The sequence below is a fragment of the Chanodichthys erythropterus genome, chromosome 2, assembly GCF_024489055.1.
Source record: "Chanodichthys erythropterus isolate Z2021 chromosome 2, ASM2448905v1, whole genome shotgun sequence".
Lineage (NCBI taxonomy): Eukaryota > Metazoa > Chordata > Actinopteri > Cypriniformes > Xenocyprididae > Chanodichthys > Chanodichthys erythropterus.
This window is the reverse complement of record NC_090222.1, coordinates 30,570,285-30,590,150: the sequence shown is the minus strand read 5'-3', so window position 1 is coordinate 30,590,150 and position 19,866 is coordinate 30,570,285. Positions and strand designations below refer to the sequence as shown.

At 40.8% G+C, this 19,866-nt stretch overlaps 1 protein-coding gene across 3 annotated transcripts; it reads right to left on the bottom strand.

Annotated features, from left to right (window-relative positions):
• Positions 1-536: 536 nt before the first annotated feature.
• On the bottom strand, positions 537-19,034 carry LOC137035716 (meprin A subunit beta-like). Of its 3 annotated transcripts, none has more exons than XM_067409263.1 (16): positions 18,689-19,030; positions 18,452-18,519; positions 18,300-18,318; positions 18,014-18,052; positions 9,882-9,913; positions 9,710-9,782; positions 9,486-9,603; positions 9,118-9,296; positions 8,741-8,959; positions 8,447-8,602; positions 8,106-8,330; positions 7,574-8,005; positions 7,273-7,446; positions 6,884-6,992; positions 2,986-3,036; positions 537-2,602 (listed from the first exon to the last, which is right to left on the bottom strand). In XM_067409263.1, the coding sequence occupies exons 2-16, from the start codon at positions 18,512-18,514 to the stop codon at positions 2,512-2,514; spliced, it is 1,980 nt and encodes a 659-aa protein (XP_067265364.1). In that variant the 5' UTR covers positions 18,515-18,519; positions 18,689-19,030; the 3' UTR covers positions 537-2,511. The 3 variants fall into 3 exon arrangements, with proteins under 3 accessions (XP_067265364.1, XP_067265374.1, XP_067265382.1); XM_067409281.1 differs by lacking the exons at positions 537-2,602; positions 2,986-3,036 and adding exons at positions 4,316-4,337; positions 5,007-5,050 and having other exon boundaries at positions 18,689-19,033; XM_067409273.1 differs by lacking the exons at positions 537-2,602; positions 2,986-3,036 and adding an exon at positions 3,043-5,050 and having other exon boundaries at positions 18,689-19,034.
• Positions 19,035-19,866: the final 832 nt, after the last annotated feature.

The window sequence follows — 19,866 nt, the reverse complement described above, 5'->3', positions numbered from 1 at the left end:
GAAACACACAAGTAGAACGAGATCTTTAAAAAGACGCGAACTACTCATGTAAGCTCTTTCAAGGACTGACTCTATTAGGTGCTGAAGCACGCAGGGGAAAAGCCGCTGCAGCACAGACAGGGAAATGTGCAGCCTGTCGTGTGCAATCTCCTTGAAGGCGCTCTCTTACCAGCTGTAATAACAGCTTTTTAGCGCTCTAGGCGCACCGTTTCACCAGCCGTGAGAACGGCCTTCACGCTGATTACAGCTTTTGCTCAAATAAAAAAGGCAAAGAAAAACAAAGGAGAAATCGGCCCCGCTGCTGCGCTGTCCGCCTGCACCGCAACCAAGAGACGTCTCGAAGAGCAGACTCGTTCACACTCGTGCTTTCAGTAGCTATCTTCTTCAGTGTTGAGAAGGTTTGGCTCCGAAGCGAATAGCTGAAGATGCAACGCACCTGCTGCTCATTATATACCCGCACTGCGAGGCAAGCAGCTGATGCATATGATTGCATGCCAATGTGCATTGGCTCGTTTAGTTACACTCGAAGTAGATTGGCCTCTTTAGCGAGATTCCTATACGTCGGTCTGTCCGACGTACGTCGAACGTGACCGACTGAATGGGAACTGCATGGACAGGAGAGTTCAAAATAATAAGAACATAATATCAAGTGAAACAGTTCACTTGATATTATGTGTTTATTCTTACAGTTGTTTTTTAATTCAAGTGAATGAACTAACATATTGAATATTGATATTGAACATTTCTATACTTTCAGTTGTCACATCACTATTGTGCTGTAACTTCCAGTGGCATGTGCCTCTCAAAATCAGGTATGTCACAGGATGTGCCACAACTTCCAATGTCATGTGCCAGTGGCACCAATACATAAGTTACCATACCAAATGTTAAAACACGATTAATATTTGATTTAAATCTCACTTTAAATAAGTATACATGAAAAACTTAGATTTGAGTAGGCTTACAGTTTTTTTACAGACGCTAGGACACATTTCTCAATACTTAGGTCACTTTTGCAAAACTCTTCACACAGTGAGCCCAACACAAGTCTATGTGGGCTAAACTGAGGATCAATTATCATTGCTTTTGCACAAAATGCATTCAATGACTACATCTCTCAAATTTCATGAATTCTTTTCTCACTCAGACACAACAACTGCCAAAACTCTTTGTACGTACAGGCAAATTTGCACATGCTTACATACTGTTTTCAAAACTGTTAAACTTATGTTCAAAACAATAACATAATACAAAACTGAATAAGACAGCAATTTGCTACATTCCTACAGTAATATTTTAATGAAATATATTTTAAATCTGAAAATTAAATGCTATAAAAACAATTGAATTGTATCTGTATCAGTGGATGGTGTGTATACAAATTCTTGTATTTTGGAATTATGAAAAATTATAAAAATAAATAAACGACATAAAATATTGATGAATTCTGCATCATGTCTGATTCATTCCAGTAACATATATTGCAGTGAATTATAAACAGAGATGTGTCATTGTTTTACACAAGAAAACGTTTTATAATGCTACATGTTGTTAGTGTTTTTTAGGTCATTGTTTTGTGGGTGACAGAGTGTGTTTGTCGGCTGTCAACCTTTGCTAGTGTTCTGGAAGAATGAGTTGATTTGAGACCTGAATAAAGTGTTTTGGTAGTTGTAGTGCAATTTGAGTGTGAAATGAACTGCTTTGCCAAGCTGAAAGTTGGTTATGAGAACTGTGTGAAGAGTTTTGCAAAAGTGACCTAAGTATTGATAAATGTGTCCTAGCGTCTGGAAAAAACTGTAATAAGGTTACTTCTCCAGTATAGAACACAGCATGTAAACTCTATTATGAAATGTTGTTGCTGTTCTCAGTGAAATCATCCTGCTGCCCAATTGATTTACAGTTCTACCATATGATACCACTAGATGTCACCAAATGATTCAATAATTTGGCACTTTGCAAAGTCTTAAAATCAAAATTTTAATCAAACATTGAAGAGATATACATTTGTAATCATTGGAATTACAGTTAAGATTAGCATGATTGATTTCTTTATCGCAGGCAAGTGAATATAGATACAGTATGTGTAAAGAGCTTAATTAAATTGCACATTCAATGCTAGCAAGCACAGGAACTTTACATGCTCTCCCCATCTTAGCATGGGTTTCCTCCGGGTGTTTCGGTTTCCTCCACAAGACATCTAGCATACTTGAATTGAAGACAATAAATTGTCCATAGGCATGGGTGAAAGAGTGAATGCGAGTAAGTGTGTGTTAGCCCTGTGATGGACTGGCCATCCTTCCAGGGTGTTTCCCTGCCTTTGACCTGAGATGCTTGGATAGGCTACAAAGGGATAGGCTGTGCAATCATGAAAAGGACAGTTGCCTTGGAAAATTAATCAGTGGAATTAATGGATTCGTAGATAGATGCAGTGCTTTGACAATGATTAAAACTTTGACAATGATTAAAACTCTAGTCAGACACTGGATATTGATTAAAAGTGTCTTCCCGTGTTTAATTCACCAGCAAAAGGAAGCAAACCACCAAGAGGATCAGAGAAGAAACGGTCTTGGCACTGGAATTGCAAAATATGTCCAGACATTCACTAAAAGAGGAGAGAAATACAGATGTGATGATGAATACAAAAACTTAAAACACTGTCTGCCTGTTCAATGGCCCCTCAATGGAAAAATATTAATTTCATCACATTTTACAGAGACCATGCAATAAGTAACTGTTTCATTTTACTAAATGTATCATTTTGTAAAAATGTGTAGTTTTAACATTTGTAATAACTTGTGAATATATGCTACTGTGAATCAATCCTCACAATGTTTATTTATGATGATTACATAGTTTACACATTATAGCACAGCCTCCCGAATCTTATTTCTTAAGAATTGCAGGGTAATAAAAAAGCAGCTATTGATTTTTTTCAACATTTTCCATTCACATAAAAAAATCTAACCATGTGAGATTGTGACTTACCGCTTAGTAGGTTCTGGTGTAGAAGTTGTCTGATGAGGTGTGGGAAGAGCTCTAGGAGGGAAGACACTGTTAGGTTTATTTCAACCGATACTAAATGAATATCAAATTTCAGTAAACTGACCACACTGCAAAAATAAATTCTGTAGTTTTTACAAAATAATTTTGGCAGCTGTGGTTGCCAGAATAATTTTGTAAAAAATACAGAAAAACTGTAAACCCATTTACAGAACAAACTGTACATTTTACCGTATAAAACTATAATTTACAAACAAGAAAATCTGAATGTAAACCGATAAATTCAACAATGCTCACTACTACTAAAATCTGTTTTGTACCTTCAATATATACTGACAACGACCATAAGAATGCAAGTGGTAAAAGAGAAAGCCACATGAAGAATCAGAGTTCATCACAAATAGCTTTTCCACGAGTTGAAGTATATACTAATTTAAAGAAGGTGCACAGAGTCATTCACACAAATGCAAAACATCATCATGGTAACCCACAACATGATTATTTAAACAAAATACTTTAAAATGTGGAGTGTCTGCATTTAAACCCATCAGCTCGAGAATATTCTTTTTACTCATCAGTGCATAAGTCTTATTCCAGAATTGATTTTTTTATTATAGATTCAAATTTGTTAAAAATGGTTAGGTCCACTCAATATCATAACAGATTAATGTCAGATCATGCCCCAATATCACTGGACCTAAAATTGAAGTTGGAAAAGGGGACGTATAATTGGAGATTTGACAACTCTCTTTTGAGTGTTATAAAATTCTGTGATTACATAAAAGAAATAATTGGGTACTTTTTGTCTGAAAACGACATTGGTAATGTGACTGACTCGGTGCTATGGGACTCGATGAAAGCTGTCATTAGGGCCAATATAATTAAATTTCAAATAATGAAAAATAAAGAAGATAAAAAGAGATGAAATGAAATAGATAGCCTAATTACAGAATTAGAGAAAAGTTATAAATGTAATTACTGTTCAAGAAAATTGTAGCATTGAGAAGTGAATATAATAGTATTCTTGCTAAAAAAAATTGCTAAACAACTTAACCAAATTTAACGAAATTAATGAAATAAATAAATTCTTATCTAATATTGATCTTGGCCGTATATGTTTGCAATGTTTGCCAAATTCATTCAATGGATTAATATTTTATATGCTAAACCAAAAATGGCAGGAAAGATCAATGCAATTAAAATGGTAACTCTCCCTCAATGTTTATATTTATTTTTTTCCATCCAAGTTCTTAAAGGGTTATTTCACCCAAAAATGAAAATTATGTCATTAATTACTTACTCTCATGCAATTCCACACCCGTAAGACCCTTGTTAATCTTCGGAACACAAATGAAGATATTTTAGTTGAAATCCGATGGCTCTGTGAGGCCTTTATAGGGAGCAATTACATTTCCTCTCTCAAGATCCATAAAGGTGTCACAGATCCCTTGTTCCCCGGACTCAATTTCCCATGATCCTCCTGTTTCTTCACCTGCACTCACTTCCCTCGTCAGCTCCTCATCTTCACTCATCACCTGCACCTGGACTCTATTATCATCACTCCCTTTATATGGCACTCACTCCCTTCACTCCCTGTCTGTTCTCTGTTGTTTTATGCTTGTATTTGGTGTTACCTGACTTTGTTTATTAAAGTACCTCTTGTTATAGTGGAATTCTGTATCTGCCTCATCTCTACACCAGCAACCTTAACAGAAGAACGGACCCTAAAAGTTGGATTTCCACTATCAAAGATGGAGACTTTCCCCAGCTCCCTGGCTCCTACTCCTCCAACACCTCCCACTCAACTGTCGACTGGTGATCGCTTTTTTGTCTGACTGGCCTGAAGCATGTTTGATCTCCCTGTTTCTGGATGGACTAGATGATGACACTATCCGTCTTGATGAACCCGATTACAGAACATTTATGTCTTATGTAGTTAGTTGATTATTTAGTTGTTCACTTTGTGCACAAGTATATTAATCTCTAATAACGGCAGTATACAATACCTTGATTTGACAACTGCATAACATATTCAGTGTCATAACGTTCCCTGTTTGTCAAAAGACAATAAAAAAATACATTAAATATTTATTTTTTTAAGTGGAGTGTCACACAGGAAATTATGGGAATATCAGTTTACAGTTTTTGACTGTAAATTATACATTGATTTTGTCTTTTTTACTTATAAAAATAGTAAAATTACAGCATTTGACTGAAGATTACATAAAATGTCTGGTAATTTACAGGGGGCATTTACAGTTTTTTTTTTTTTTTTTTTTTTTTTTCCCTGTATATAATACGGGAACTTACTGTTAACTTATTTACAATTTTTTTTTTTTTCCCCATAACATTTTTACAATATTTTACCATTCAAATCGCATTCATTTTTTACAGTGCACTGTTTAGAGTGTTTTAAACAATGATTATTCAAAATTACAAAGCTCTGACAATCTATTCAAGAAACAATTTCCTAAGAATATCACTTAATAAATATGATTAATAAGTGTAATGTTTTTTTGAAGATATGCTATGTAGTTTTTTTTTTTTTTTATTATTATTTAAAATGCCCCAAAATATTATTAATGAGGGAGTGCAAAAAACATTTTCCAAACCATGTCTTCACTTAATACAATTTGATACAGTGATCCTAAAGTGACATGGTGGTGGAAAAAATATGGGATAGGAGGAAAAAGTATGTGTTCTTTTGAAAAACTTTTGCATTCCCCAGAGAAACTTTTGCATTCTCTCGCAAAACCTGTTGTGTTCTCCAGTGAAATGTGTGTTCTCAAGAGAGACTTCTGCACGGTGCTTCGCACTTGCATTTTTACAGTATCACTTAAGAGAACTTTACAGAGCCCTTAACCCTTATGGAATGAAAATATATTTCCCTATATATGAATGATCAATATATTACACGATTTAACAGTATATTTGAAAATATACAGAAAAATATATTGAAAAATACATAAGGAATTGCCACTTTTCATATATTGAAAAATATGTGATAATATATTTACTAATATATCATAATGTATGCAATTTTATATTCAGTAATATACTTCATATTATATAGATTTATATGCGATCAGATATGTTACTGCATGCATAATATATTGCAGATATATTTACTCACGCAATATAAACATATGGTAAAATATATAATACAACCCCTTTTATTTTTTATAATTTACATTTTATATGTTCCATATTTTCAAGTTAATTGACAAACTAAGCACACCTGCATGTACTAACGTTTCTACCAAAGAGACTATGAATGTACTATAGTGCGCACAACCGTTACTTCTTAAATAAAGTTATTACAGTATTAATGGTGTACAGCCAATCATAAACCTAACCTCAGGCTCTACTCTTCAGCACAATGGTAACCCCAAAAACTCACACATATCTTTTAAATTCCAAGATAGTACAACTTTAAACACTAACAGATCTCCCACTATATTGAGCAAAACACATGAAATGGCACTTAATTTTGTGTATTATGTAATAATTATGTAATAAATTTTAATTATGTATTATGTAATATATTGCATTATATTTTGCATTATATTTCCATATTTTTGTTCCGTAAGGGAAAAAACATGTTTTGGGAAGAGATGGGAAGAAAAAAAAAAAATGATGTCAGGAAAAATAAGTCAGTGCTTTTGTATTTTCTCGCAAATGTTTTGCATTCCAACGAGAACGCAAATGCTTTTGGGAGGGAATACACAGGTCTTGTGAGCAAATGCAAAGCAACATTTGCAAGAGTACACAAATATAGCACATTCTCTCATACCTTATTTCTTAAATATAGTGTTTAATTTTTCATTAGACCTTTTTAATTTTTTTTTTTTTTTTACATTTAACAAGTTAAAAGGATATTCACCTTGGGGCACATGGTCCCTGCGGGGCACTCGCATCAGGAGAAATGTTGAAATTCTTCACTGTCACTTTAGAGCAGGGTAGAGAGTGATTCTGAAGTAGCCCTGAGATATCTATGAAAAAGTATTCAGGATTAGTAAACAACATTTAGCTGAATGAGAACTACCAAAAATACAGCGTTCAATGACCAATTTTAGGAAGTTGTATTTCACATTGCGTGGCATTAATGTGTGAGATGTGGAAAAAGTAATGAAACAGCGGTCACAGGCATTTGTCTAGCACGTTTCCATTAAAAAACAAAAACAAAAAGCGTTTTATGTGCTCTGGCCAGTATTCTTCCCATGTTTTACTCCGAAAAACAGGGTTTTTCTGAGGTTACTTCACAAAACCTACCTTGCATGTTGAAGAGAAATATGATGTCACCACCCTTGATGAACTCTCTACTGATCAGATCATCTTTCATAATGAAATATGTATAAGCCGAAAAAAGACCCACATATACGGTCTCACTGCCAATGGTGACTCGAGTTCCATTTTTTCGAGGATTGTCCCAGTAATATATGCCATCTGTTACAACAAAATATCTTTTAAAAAAGCCCTTTAAAGTTAGAGATCAAACTATGTATTTGATCTTTAGCTAAATAAAATCTTGCATATAAACATGTGATGCGACAGAAAAAAATAGGATTCTCACTGGAAGAAATCGAAGTAGGGTCAGTGGTGATGCTTTGTTCAGAGGACATGCGCTTCTGTATGTGTGGATTCTGGTCAAGCATCTGGAAGGTTATTTGTCTCCATGGACAAGGCCACTGCAACTGGTCATCATATGCTCCAGATACCAGATGAACAAACATGGCAAGAAAAGTCGGATACACTGCTAATGCAGCCTGAAAGCGATAGCCATCACTAGAGTAATACAATGGACTGTAATGTGTTGAAGTTTCCATTATTTTAAAGTCCCTTATCTGCCATGTGTGGGGACACTCAGTCTCTGAAATATTGATATCATCCAGTGAAAAGCCTCCACTGGAGTTTCCAGCTCCTTTACGGGCTTCGAATACAACTTGGAAGGTTTTATTTACATTCAGTGACACATGATGCAGCTTCCAGTAATTACCAGGGCGTTCTTCAAGAAATTAAAATGTAACATTAAACTTCTTAGGAACATCTTGATAAACAGACCTATATGTTTTGTAATATGTACAGTATTTGAGGAAGAGACAGACCTGTGATCTGATCCATAAGTCTGAGAGTTCCTCTGTTGTCTTCTTCATTCTGGTACTCTCGGATCCAGATGTTGAGCTGGTCAGACTCATTACCACTGTGATAGTAGTAGAACTGCAGACACTGGACTTTGCAGTCTCTTTTAGGGGTCATTGTCTTGCTCTCCATTCTGGCTGTGTCCCCTTCATTTCTGCCCTCAGTGCTGAAGTGCATGAAAAAAGACGTCCCTGTAGGAATGAAAACGGGTAGATGTGTGGAACTGGGTATAAGTATACGTAAAGTCACTTCTTGTGATGTCAAAACAGACACTTTCCATTGACTGACTGACTGTAACAGATCTCACCATTCTGTTCTTTGCTCAAGTAGCTGTGGTCAGTCACACTGATGCCACTCACTGACTTCACTCTCTGCCAGCCATGATCAGCAGCAGAACAGACGCTCATCTGACACAGAGATTCATCATCAAAACTGCAGTGGTCAAGAAAAGAGATGGAGGAACCTGTAATGCAAACAGACAAACACTGAGGCAAAATCAATTCCTTACAACTTCCCATTCATGACATGTTTTCCCTGGTCTCCCTTATATCAGTCTTTAAGTGAAAGTGAAAAATGAAAACAAAATGTGTAAAACACTCACTGCATTTATAGAGTTTGTTGAGCTCAATCGCATCATATTCACTGATGTCCAGGCGTTGACCAATCACATTTTGGAACTCAGGAAACTTGGTGATGATCGTGGATCCATTACCGTTACTGAAGGCATTTTTATCATAATGCATCACAGAGTAATAGTCATATGGGGTGCCTTGGGTGGTGGTCTCATTCTCACTACATTTATCGAAATTGCTCTCCCTCCCTGAAAATATGGACCATTACAGTTATTAAGGTGATTGTTCATACAGAATGGCTTACTTAAGAGCTGATTAGTTAAATGAGCACTGCAAACAGTATGCCAGTGTACGTCTGTATTTAACTGTTTTACTATTTTCCCAAAAAATAAAAGTGCAGGGCAACCTTTAATGATGTTTTCAAATTTGATGGTCACATAATCATCTCTGTCATATCTTGACTGCTCATGCCAAAATCCTAGTGCGTGGAGAAACTCATGCTCAACAATGCCTTTTATTCCACAGCCATTTCCAATGGAAAGAGGCTGACCTCCAGAATATATGCGCCCAACATATGACCAACACCTGCAAAATAAGTGAGATATAACAGCACATTCACGTAGCAGATAATGTATGTGCATTAATATTTTGCCTGGCAGTGTAAAAGGCCTTTATACTGTTGATTCAGTTTAGCATAGTTTAGGCTGTATCAGAATAGACTATAATACCATATATTACTAAAATTGTGCATTACTAACTGGAACCATACTGTACCCTTCATGACTCTCCACAGAGACGTAATACATTTCTGCTGCTCTTGGTTTAAAGTCAATACATGATTTCAGTCTGAATTGTTCAAAGGCTCTCAAAATGACTCCTTTATAGTTCATATCTATAATCACAATCAAAAATACATGATGGATGAAAAACATATAAAAGTGAAACTAATTTAAAAGTTGATTCAGTAAACTGTAAGTGAGAAATCCATCTTTTCTTACTTAGATTCACACTCAGCTCATATGGGACGGGAATATCCCACCGATTCCCAAGAATGGCGCTCCTTTGATTAGGCTTTAAAGCACATTGTTTTACATATAAATATGATATTGACTGATTTCTGAATTATCCAGTATTCAATGTACTTTTAGAATTTCTTAGAACAGAACTCACCATCACGATGTCTCCTTCTCTGAGATTTAAACCTATAGCATTCAGTTTAAAGTAAATATGCTTGTGTTCAGTTTACAGTTTTTTTTTCAGTTGCTAACAAGCATTGTTCAATACCGAAACCACATTTTCAAAACTCTTCACACAGTCAGCGAAACAGAAGTAAATGCAGACCAAACTGTGAACTATTTTTCACTGCTTTCAGACAAAATGCATTCAGTGACCACACTTTTCAAAATTCAGGAACTCTTTTCCATTCATACTCCACAACATGCAAAATACTATTTCAGCACATTTTTCTAATGATAACAAACTGCATTTTTTTATTTTATTTATTTTTTTTTTACAATCGTTAGGACACATTTCTCAATACTTAGGCTACTTTTTCAAAACTCTTCACACAGTTCTCCTAACAACTTTCATCTTGGCACAGCAGTTAATTTCACATTCAAAATGCACTAAATCTACCAAAACACTTCATTCATGTCTCAAATCAACTCATTCTTTCAGAACACTAGCAAAATAAGTGTTTCAAACTCTAACGTTTAATTTGAAGTAACTGTCTTTCATAATGCTATTACTATCAAACTTTTGATTTGCATCTCTTTTCATTTAGTTTAATACATCTGTCTATTATTTAATCCAACTGAACTTAATGGTTAATCAATGAATCATTTGGCAGACCTATAGATTTCTATACACAGTAAAATCCACAGAGTTAAATCAACTCTGCTCAGATAACATATGGTCCCTCTCTGAATAGTGTTAAAATAACACTGAAGCAGAGTTAAAGTTAATGAGATAATTAAGCTATTAATTCAGGGGTGATTGAAGATTAATGATGAACACCTGCTGTTAACAAGCAGAATCACTGAAGAAAAGAGAAACACAAGAACTACAACTGACTTCAGCCAAAACCATTTCATTGAAATCAACTGAAGGTAAAAGACATTAAATCTCTCAAGATCTGAGTAAAAGATCTGATTTACTTATTACTAACCATATTGACTTTATTTTTGTCACGTCTAAATAATTTCTTATTGAGAATTAACAGAGGTTTAAATGTTGGTGTTTTATTGGTCAATAAATTATGCCACCATCGTGGTGGTCAGGGTTTGTTTTAGTTTGGCTCTTGACCTTTTTATGTTTTTACAATAATTTGTGTTTGAGCAATTGCAATAGTGTTTCACAGCAAACACTTGTGCATTGCCGAATCAAAAGACTGTAAAATAAAACTTGTACAGCTAGAATGAAAGCATGAGATCAAGTTTTGAAACAATGAATAGCTGTGTTACAAGTGTGATCAGTTTGGATTTTTGTACTAAGAGTTTTGAAAATGTACACCTTACTTGTGAAAATAGTATCAAAGCAAATAAAAAAAACGTCTCGGTTACGTATGTAACCCTTGTTCCCTGAAGGAGTACGTCAGTAGTGACCGACGTATTGGGATATCGCTAGAGAGCCCCTATCAGCTTCGAGAGAACTAAAACAAGCCAATGGAATTGGCGTGCGATATTTGCATAATGCGCACCTCCCCTAACAGGTGGATATAAAAAGGGGGGCAGATGCAATCGCACTCTGTTTTTCGCTGAGGAGACAACCGGTGTCCGCACTGCAGCGAGGGTACAGAAACTGTGGCGACGGGACGTACGTTTCCGTTCCCTCCTTCAGGGAACGAGGGTTACATACGTAACCGAGACGTTCCCTTTCAGTCGGTCACGTTCGACGTACGTCAGTAGTGACCGACGAATTGGGATCCCAACTAAAACGCCACAGTTACGAAACCCCTTCCAGTGCCCAGCGCAGGCTCTAGCCGCCCCTCGCACCAAGGGGACGGAGAAGGGGGCGAGCTTACGCCGGGAAGTCAACTGCTGTTCCGATATACCCACTAAGTAAACTAGATGACACTGGGGAAGCGAACCCGTAAGGAACGCTGCGGAAACCACTACCTACCCAGAGGGGAAGGAATTTACATGGAAACATATGGACTGGCCCGCAGGGCAGAACGCATATGAGTCCCTGGGATGGCTCCACCTGAGTAGGGGGAGACTCATCTGACAGGAGAAAGCAGAAGCTCTGCTAAGGGAAAGACACGGGCTCACCGTAGGGAGTAACCGTGGACAATACACATATGGAATCGCTCACGTAGAGGGATTGCAACATATGGAACCCCAACATCGAAGATGGATGTTGGTCTGGCATCAGACACTCCGCAATGCCCGAGCCGAAGGTGGAGGTGGAGGAACTCGACAGGGTTCACCGAACGGGGAACACGACTGGAGTCAACAGATGCACATATCCGGTGCATCTGGGCGGGAGTGGCATTGCAAGCCGACACGAGCACAGGTTCAACGCGTCTACCGGCTGGTGGAAGCGAGTACACGGGAAGAACCAGCTTACACGTAAGCTAAAAACCCTAGCAAACGTGTTGGGTATCGCCCAGCCCACAGCTCTACAATCTGTCAGCAAGGCGCCATGAGCCAGCGCCCAGGAAGAGGCCACCCCTCAGGTGGAGTGGGCTCTCAACCCGAACGGGCAAGGCACGCCCTGGGAACATAAGCCAGGGCGATGGCATCCACTAACCAGTGGGCCATCCTCTGCTTGGAGACAGCCTTTCCCTTCTGCTGGTCTCCTTAACAGACAAAGAGCTGATCTGAGGTCCTAAGCTTCAAGTTCTATCCACGTAAACACGCAGGGCGCGAACTGGAAAGAGCGAAGCTAGGGCTGGGTCTGCCTCCTCCGAAGGCAGCGCTTGCAGGTTCACTACCTGATCTCTGAAGGGAGTGGTAGGAACCTTGGGCACATATCCAGGCCGGGGTCTCAGGAAGACGTGAGAATCCCCAGGCCCAAATTCCAGGCACGATTCGTCGACCGAAAATGCGTGCAGGTCCCCTACCCTCTTAACATGAGGCCAATGCAACCAGGAGGACGGTCTAAGAGACAGTACTTTTAACTTGACTAATTGCAAAGGCTCAAGGGATGATGCCAAAGTTAGCTAAGAACTAAGGTGAGATCCCTAGAGGGTAAGGAGGGTGGGCGAGGAGGATTCAGTCCCCTCGCCCCCCTCAGGAACCTGATGATCAGACCGTGTTTCCCCAGGGCTTGCCATCAACTGCATGGAGATGTGCAGCGAAGCGGCAACATACACCTTGAGGGTGGAGGGAGACAGCCTTCGCTCCAAGCCCTCTTGCAGGAAGGAAAGCACAGATCTGACCGAGCATGATCGGGGGTCCTCTCGTCTTGCGAGAGGAGCACCATTCAACGAATAGGTTCCACTTCAACGCATAGAGGCTCCTCGTGAAGGAGCTCTAGCGGAAGTGATGGTGTCTACGACCGCCTGCGGGACATCACCCAGAACCTCCGCATCCCGTCCAGGGACCACACGTGGAGGTTCCACAGGTCGGGACGCGGGTGCCATAGGAAGCCCCATCTCTGAGTCTGGAGGTCCTTCCTCAGAGGAATCGGCCAAGGAGGGGCTGTCGTGAGGAGCATTAGGTCCGAAACCCGGGTCCGAGTGACTAATATGGAGCCACTAACAAGACCTGCTCCTCATCCTCCCTGACCTAGCACAGGAGCTGTGCGAGAAGGCTCACTGGGGGAAAACGCATATTGCGTAGGCCCCGAGGCCAGCTGAGTGCCAGGGCATCCGTGCCGAGCGACTCGCCGGTCAGGGAAAACCACTGGCCGAGGGCAGTTCCTGGGGAGGCAACAGGACTACCTGGGCCTCGCCGAAGTAGTGCCAGATCAGCTGGACCGCCTGGGGATGGAGCCGCCACTTGCCCGCAAGTGGAGGCTGCCGTAAGAGCTCGTAGGCTGCACGGTTAAGCACACCTGGGACATGAGTGGCCTGAAGCGACCTCAGATGCTTCTGACTCCAAGCAAGAGATGGCAGGCGAGTTGCGATATGCGACGGGAGCGTAGACCAGCCTGATGGTTGATGTACGCAACGGCCGCAGTGCTTGTCCGAGCGGACCAGTACGTGCTTGTCTGACAGCAGCTCCTTGAAGCGGCCCAGTGCAAGACATACTGCTAGCAACTCGAGGCAATTGATATGCCAATGCAGTCGAGGCCCCGTCCAAGACCCGAAACCGCATGCCCGTTGTACATGGCCCCCCATCCGGTGGTAGAGGCATCTGTGTGGACCACAGCGTCCAAGGGGCACTCCCGCCTGCAGGAACAAAGGGTCCGACCACCGGATGAGGGTAGGGCGGCAGCTCCGTGTCACGAGGACACTGAGCGTGCTGCGCTGCCACGGCCATCTCGGGACCCAGTCGCGGAGCCGGTGTTGAAGCGGCCTCATATGGAGCAACCTGAGCGGCGTGAACGCGGCTGCAGATGCCACATGCCCCAGGAGCCTCTGAAGTCTTTCAGTGGGGCCGCCGTCCTGCGCTTGAGCGAACTCAGGCAGTTCAACACCGACTGGACGCGCTCCTCAGAGAGGCGCACAATCCGGGCGACCGAGTCTAGCTCGAGACTGAGAAAAGAGATCCTCTGCCCGGGGGCGAGTTTGCTCTTGTCCCAGCTGACCCAAAGACCCAACAGGCTGAGGTGAGCTAAACCATCTCCCTGTGTACGCACAACTGCTTCGCGAGCTGGCCAGGAACAACCAGTCGCCGAGGCAGTCGAGAATGCGAACGCCCTGTTCCTTGAGGGGAACAATGGCCACCTCCACAACCATGTAAGGCGTGGAGCGACAGGGCCAGCCCGAAGGGTAGGAGTTTGTACTGACATGCTCGACCCGAGCGCAGAATCGAGACATGAAAGTATGCATCCTTCAGGTCGAATGCTGCAAACCAAACCCCGGGACGGACGCACTCGAAAATGTGCTTCTGCATGAGCACCTTAAACGGCAGCCTGAAGGTACCGGTTCAAGACGCGCAGATCCAGGATTGGCCATAGCCCACCGCCCTTTAGGGTACAATGAAGTAGGGCTGAACCTGACTTCAAATCGGCTGGAGGGACCGGCTCGATTGTATCCCTCGCCAGGAGGACAGCAATCTCCACTCGGAGAACAGGTGCAATGTCCAACGACACCCAAGTGAAGTGGACACCCCTGGACGCCGGAGGACACCGGGCGAACTGAATCGCAAAGCCGAGTCTGATAGTACGAATGAGCCAGCGGAACGGGCTGGGGGCACTAACCAGGCCTCCAGACACCGAGCCAGCAGAACCAAATGCACCACAGACGTACCGGGGGTGGGGCAGCGAACCAGAGTACGGGGACCCGACTCGGGCGGCATGCACACTGACACCTGCTGGCGAGGTGAGAGGGGGCTGGGAGTAGCAACGCGGGGCGCTGCACACCGCCAGCCACACTCTTGGGACGTAGAGGATCGGAAAACAGTTCTTAGTGGGTACCGCTGGACTCCGGAGAGCCAGCGGCGGAACAGACCAATTCTCCACCCGGCCCTCCTCCGGGGGAGGGAGCGATGCGAGCATCGTCCCCCGAAAGAACCGTTTACGTCAGCTCCAGGTCGCCATATCTCCAGGACCGTCTCCCGCTAGTCAGGTGACTGCGGGTTGAGCGGGCTGGGTTCAAGGCCAGTTTGTGAGATGAGCGCATCGAGAAAGCACACTTTGACGACGGCACATCCCAGCAAGACTCGCCAGGGGTGTTTCTGGACCACCATGGTGGACATTGTCTGGCCAGGGGCCTGCGCTATGATTTGCATCCTGCGTAGCTCGAACCAGACTCAGAACTACCCACATGCAATGAGTGCTTTGACCTACCGCAGACTTGCCAGGGGCCAAGACTCATGCAGGGCAGAGGTGGTGTGCCCGTAGCACTGCCACCCCACCCTAGGGGGTAGTGAGAGAGAAAAAACTTGTAGTGCAGATTATGACCCTCTTGGCGTTCCATATTAACGCAAAAAAAGGCCACAAACTGCCAAGTTTTTTCATGCACATCCGGGCTAAGCCAGGGGGCGGGGCAAGGCGAGTACGCGTCGCACGACACCCCCAGGGGCCCGGGAAAGCATGGTTGCCAAGTCTGAATCCGATTCGGCATGAGCACGCCACAACCGTGGGACGCTCAGCCTCATCTTCATGTTCAGAGCCCAACAATACTCTCTCCAATGTAGCAGTCGACATCTGATCCTCTGCTGGAGCCCTGACTAAGATGTTAGGTCCTCCATATTTATTTTAAGGAGGACCAGCAACACATGCAGAAGCTACCAGCCATGTTGGACAGTGAACGTGGCCGCCCAACTGGACGACACACGGCACCCTGGGCACCGACGTGGCCATGTTGTTCCTAAACATGATCCACCCACGAACATAGTCACAACATGTTTGCGATGCACTAGAGGAGTGGGGGGCCCACGGAGAATGACTCGGCGGGTATTGCCCCACTGTGATCCTCTGGTCACCCAGGCTTATTAACCAAAGTAGCACTTTTCTGATTCAGAAAAATAACTAGATCGGGGAATAAGTGAGGGGACTCCACCTCATTAAAGGCAGCCGAGTCTCGACCGTGCATCTAGAGCGCCAGACAGCGCGCAGGGTTGCTGTGGCAACGCGCGCTGTCAGCTGGCAATTCGACGGCACACGGCGCGCTGAGCGCTCAAGCCCTTACGAGAAAGGCGAGCAAACAACGCGCCGACGTGGACATATTTCCATAAGAAAATATGACCACCCACAAACACAGTCTCAGCACGCTAAGCAGACATGAGAGAAAATGATCGTGGCCGTCAGTGAGGATAGGAAACGACCGCCTCCAGAAACGCACAGACAGAATGACATCTTGAAAAAGACGCAGTGTCTGTCTGTGAAGCTCTTTTAGAAGGGGAAACTTCAGCTCTTTTGTGTCGAGACACACAGGGAGCGTCACAACGTGTTTAGAAAAACACAGGAGGAACCAGACCAAATCGCAGACCAACCAGTGGAATTACAGCGGAACGCTGGGAAAACAGTAGATGTTTCCACCCGGCTCACTCCAACTCGCGACCTCGCTGCAGGCGTCGTCACACCAACACAAGCGCCGAAACTTCTTCAGAGGCTTGAAGTTCAAACAGCCGCAGGACACCAGGTAGGCTCCGAAGCGAAAGACAGAGTGCGATTGCATCTGCCCCCCTTTTTATATCCACATGTTAGGGGAGGTGCGCATTATGCAAATATCGCACGCCAATTCCATTGGCTTGTTTTAGTTCTCTCGAAGCTGATAGGGGCTCTCTAGCGATATCCCAATTCGTCGGTCACTACTGACGTATGTCGAACGTGAAAGGGAACTGTAAAATACTGACCTAAAAACACTAACATCAGGTATCATTATACAATGTTTTCTTTTGTAAAATTTAACAAAACAAGAATAACACTGTCTGTTGTTTATAATTCACTGCAGTTTGTTACATGAACCTTGTTTACATAACAGTACAAAATTATTCCGAAGTTTTCCTCTTTGAATGGATGGAAAAACGAACGTTTGTGTAGGTGTTCATCTTCAATGATGTTATTGTTTTGAACATAAGTTTAACAGTTTTGAAAACAGTATGTAAGCATGTGCAAATTGGCCTGTACGTACAAAGAGTTTTGGCAGTTGTTGTGTCTGAGTGAGAAAAGAATTCATGAAATTTGAGAGATGTAGTCATTGAATGCATTTTGTGCAAAAGCAATGATAATTGATCCTCAGTTTCGCCCACATAGACTTTTGTTGTGCTCACTTAGGCCAAAAGTGACCTAAGTATTGAGAAATGGGTCCGAGCATCTGTAAAAAACTGTAAAAACACATTCAAAACAGAATGATGACAAATTCCAAGCATTTATGCAGTAATTATTTTAAAATATTCTCAATTTTATAGCCAAAAATGATCAATTATGTAATGCTTCCTGTTTTTAGTGTTTTTTTTTCAGGTCAGTGTGTTGTGAATGAAATGTGTGTTTTCTGTTATGTTGGTCTGAGTGAGTTTTGTAGGTGAGATTAACTGTTTGGCCACATTCATGCTGGTAATGCAGACTGTGTGAAGAGTTTTGAAAATGTGGTTTTGGAATTGAACAATGCTTGTAAGCAAAAGAAAAAAGTAAATATGCTTGAATAAAATAGGAGTACAAATAATGATTTAGGAAACAAAAATAGATATAAGGTACCTTACTGCTTATATAAATATATTTGAGTTTTTGAGATAATATAGTAATTTTACCTTTGTTTATAACAGGAATGTCCTTCCATTCCTCAGCGCCTTTGAGGAAAATATAATGAAGAAAACAAAAGAAGACAGAGAGGTGAAGTTGGAAAATAGAACTGAGTGCTAGACAAGGACAATTTTAGTGAAACAGTCAAAAAGAAAGTTAAATAAGAAAAAAAAGAGCAGTGAAAACTTCACACAGTAATGACAGCAAAATCAAAACAGGATCTTTTACACTACATAACTGAGACATTCCAATAACTTTACAACAGATTAATGTCAGTGACTGTGCTGTACTTACTATTTATATCTGGTGGGAGCTGAGAACATGAGATATGAAAACAATACTCAGACATTATGAAAATATATATTTTTTAAAAACCTTAAAGAGGTTTTTCAAAAGACCTTCAATGACAATGTATTATAAAGTAAGCCTTCTACTATCCAACTTACCGCTGGTGATGCAAGACAAAGAGCCAAAGCCAAACTCAGCAGAAGAAAAGCACATAACTGCATTTTTACTGAGAATCATAATGATCACAATTTATGAATTATGTTTTATCAGTTGCATTAAAATTTGCAAGCAAAATTCAAGAGATACACAATTTTAAAAATTTGAAATACTAGTATCTCAATTACATTTATTACCATGAAAATACGTTGTTAAAAAAATAAAAGAAGGATACATACCAGTTTTCAGTCTTTAACGGCTAAAGTTAAAACATATAACTGCTTGACCACCGAGCTTGGCAGGTAATAACCAAGTGAGATTGTCTGGATGTTTGACAAGTTATTTAAAAAGTTTTGTACTTCCTTATACTGTGCTCTCCTTGGAAACAATGGCACACACATACACACACACACACATGTTTGTTTTTGTGAATTGTAGGGACATTCCATCCTTTTATACTGTACAAACTGTATTTTCTATTCCCCTTCACTACCCCTACCTCTATCCCTAACACACACTCCTATGGACAATTTTGGACGTATATGGATTACATTTAAATAATACATCTAATTACAGTTTTTTTTTTTTTTTTTTTTTTTTTTTTTTTTTTACAATCATTAGGACACATTTCTCAATACTTAGGCCACTTTTTCAAAACTCTTGACACAGTTCCAACTTTCATCTTGGCACAGGAGTTAATTTCACATTCAAAATGCACTAAATCTACCAAAACACTTCATTCATGTCTCAAATCAAATTCAAATTCTTTCAGAAGACTAGTAAAGGTTATCACCCAGCCAACACACTTTGTCAGTCATAAAACACTGACCTAAAAAACACTAACATCATGTGCATGTAGCATTATACAATGTTTTCTTTGGTAAAATTTCTTAACAAAACAAGAAAAAACACTCTCTATTGTTCATAACTCACTGCAGTTTATGTTACATGATGTTTACATAACAGTACAAAATTATTCCCAAGTTTTCCCCTTTGAATGAAATTGAAAGACTTAGGCTTGTGTATGTTCATCTAACTGCTTTGATAGTATTTGATTTAGATTCAGAATAAATTTCATTACAATATTACTATAGAAATGTAGCATATTTCTGTCTTATTCAGTTTTGTATTATGTTATTGTTTTGAACTTAAGTTTAACAGTTTTGAAAACAGTATGTAAGCATGTGCAAACTGGCCTGTAGGTACACTGAGTTTTGCCATTTGTTGTGTCGAAGTGAGAAAAGAATGAATGTAATTTGAAAGATGATAAATGATCCACAGTTTAGCCCACATAGATTTCTGTTGTGCTCACTGTGTGAAGAGTTTTGAAAAATGACTCAAGTTTTGAGAAATGGGTCCTAGTGATTGTAAAAAAACTGTAAATAATAAATATATATATATAAATAAATATATCATA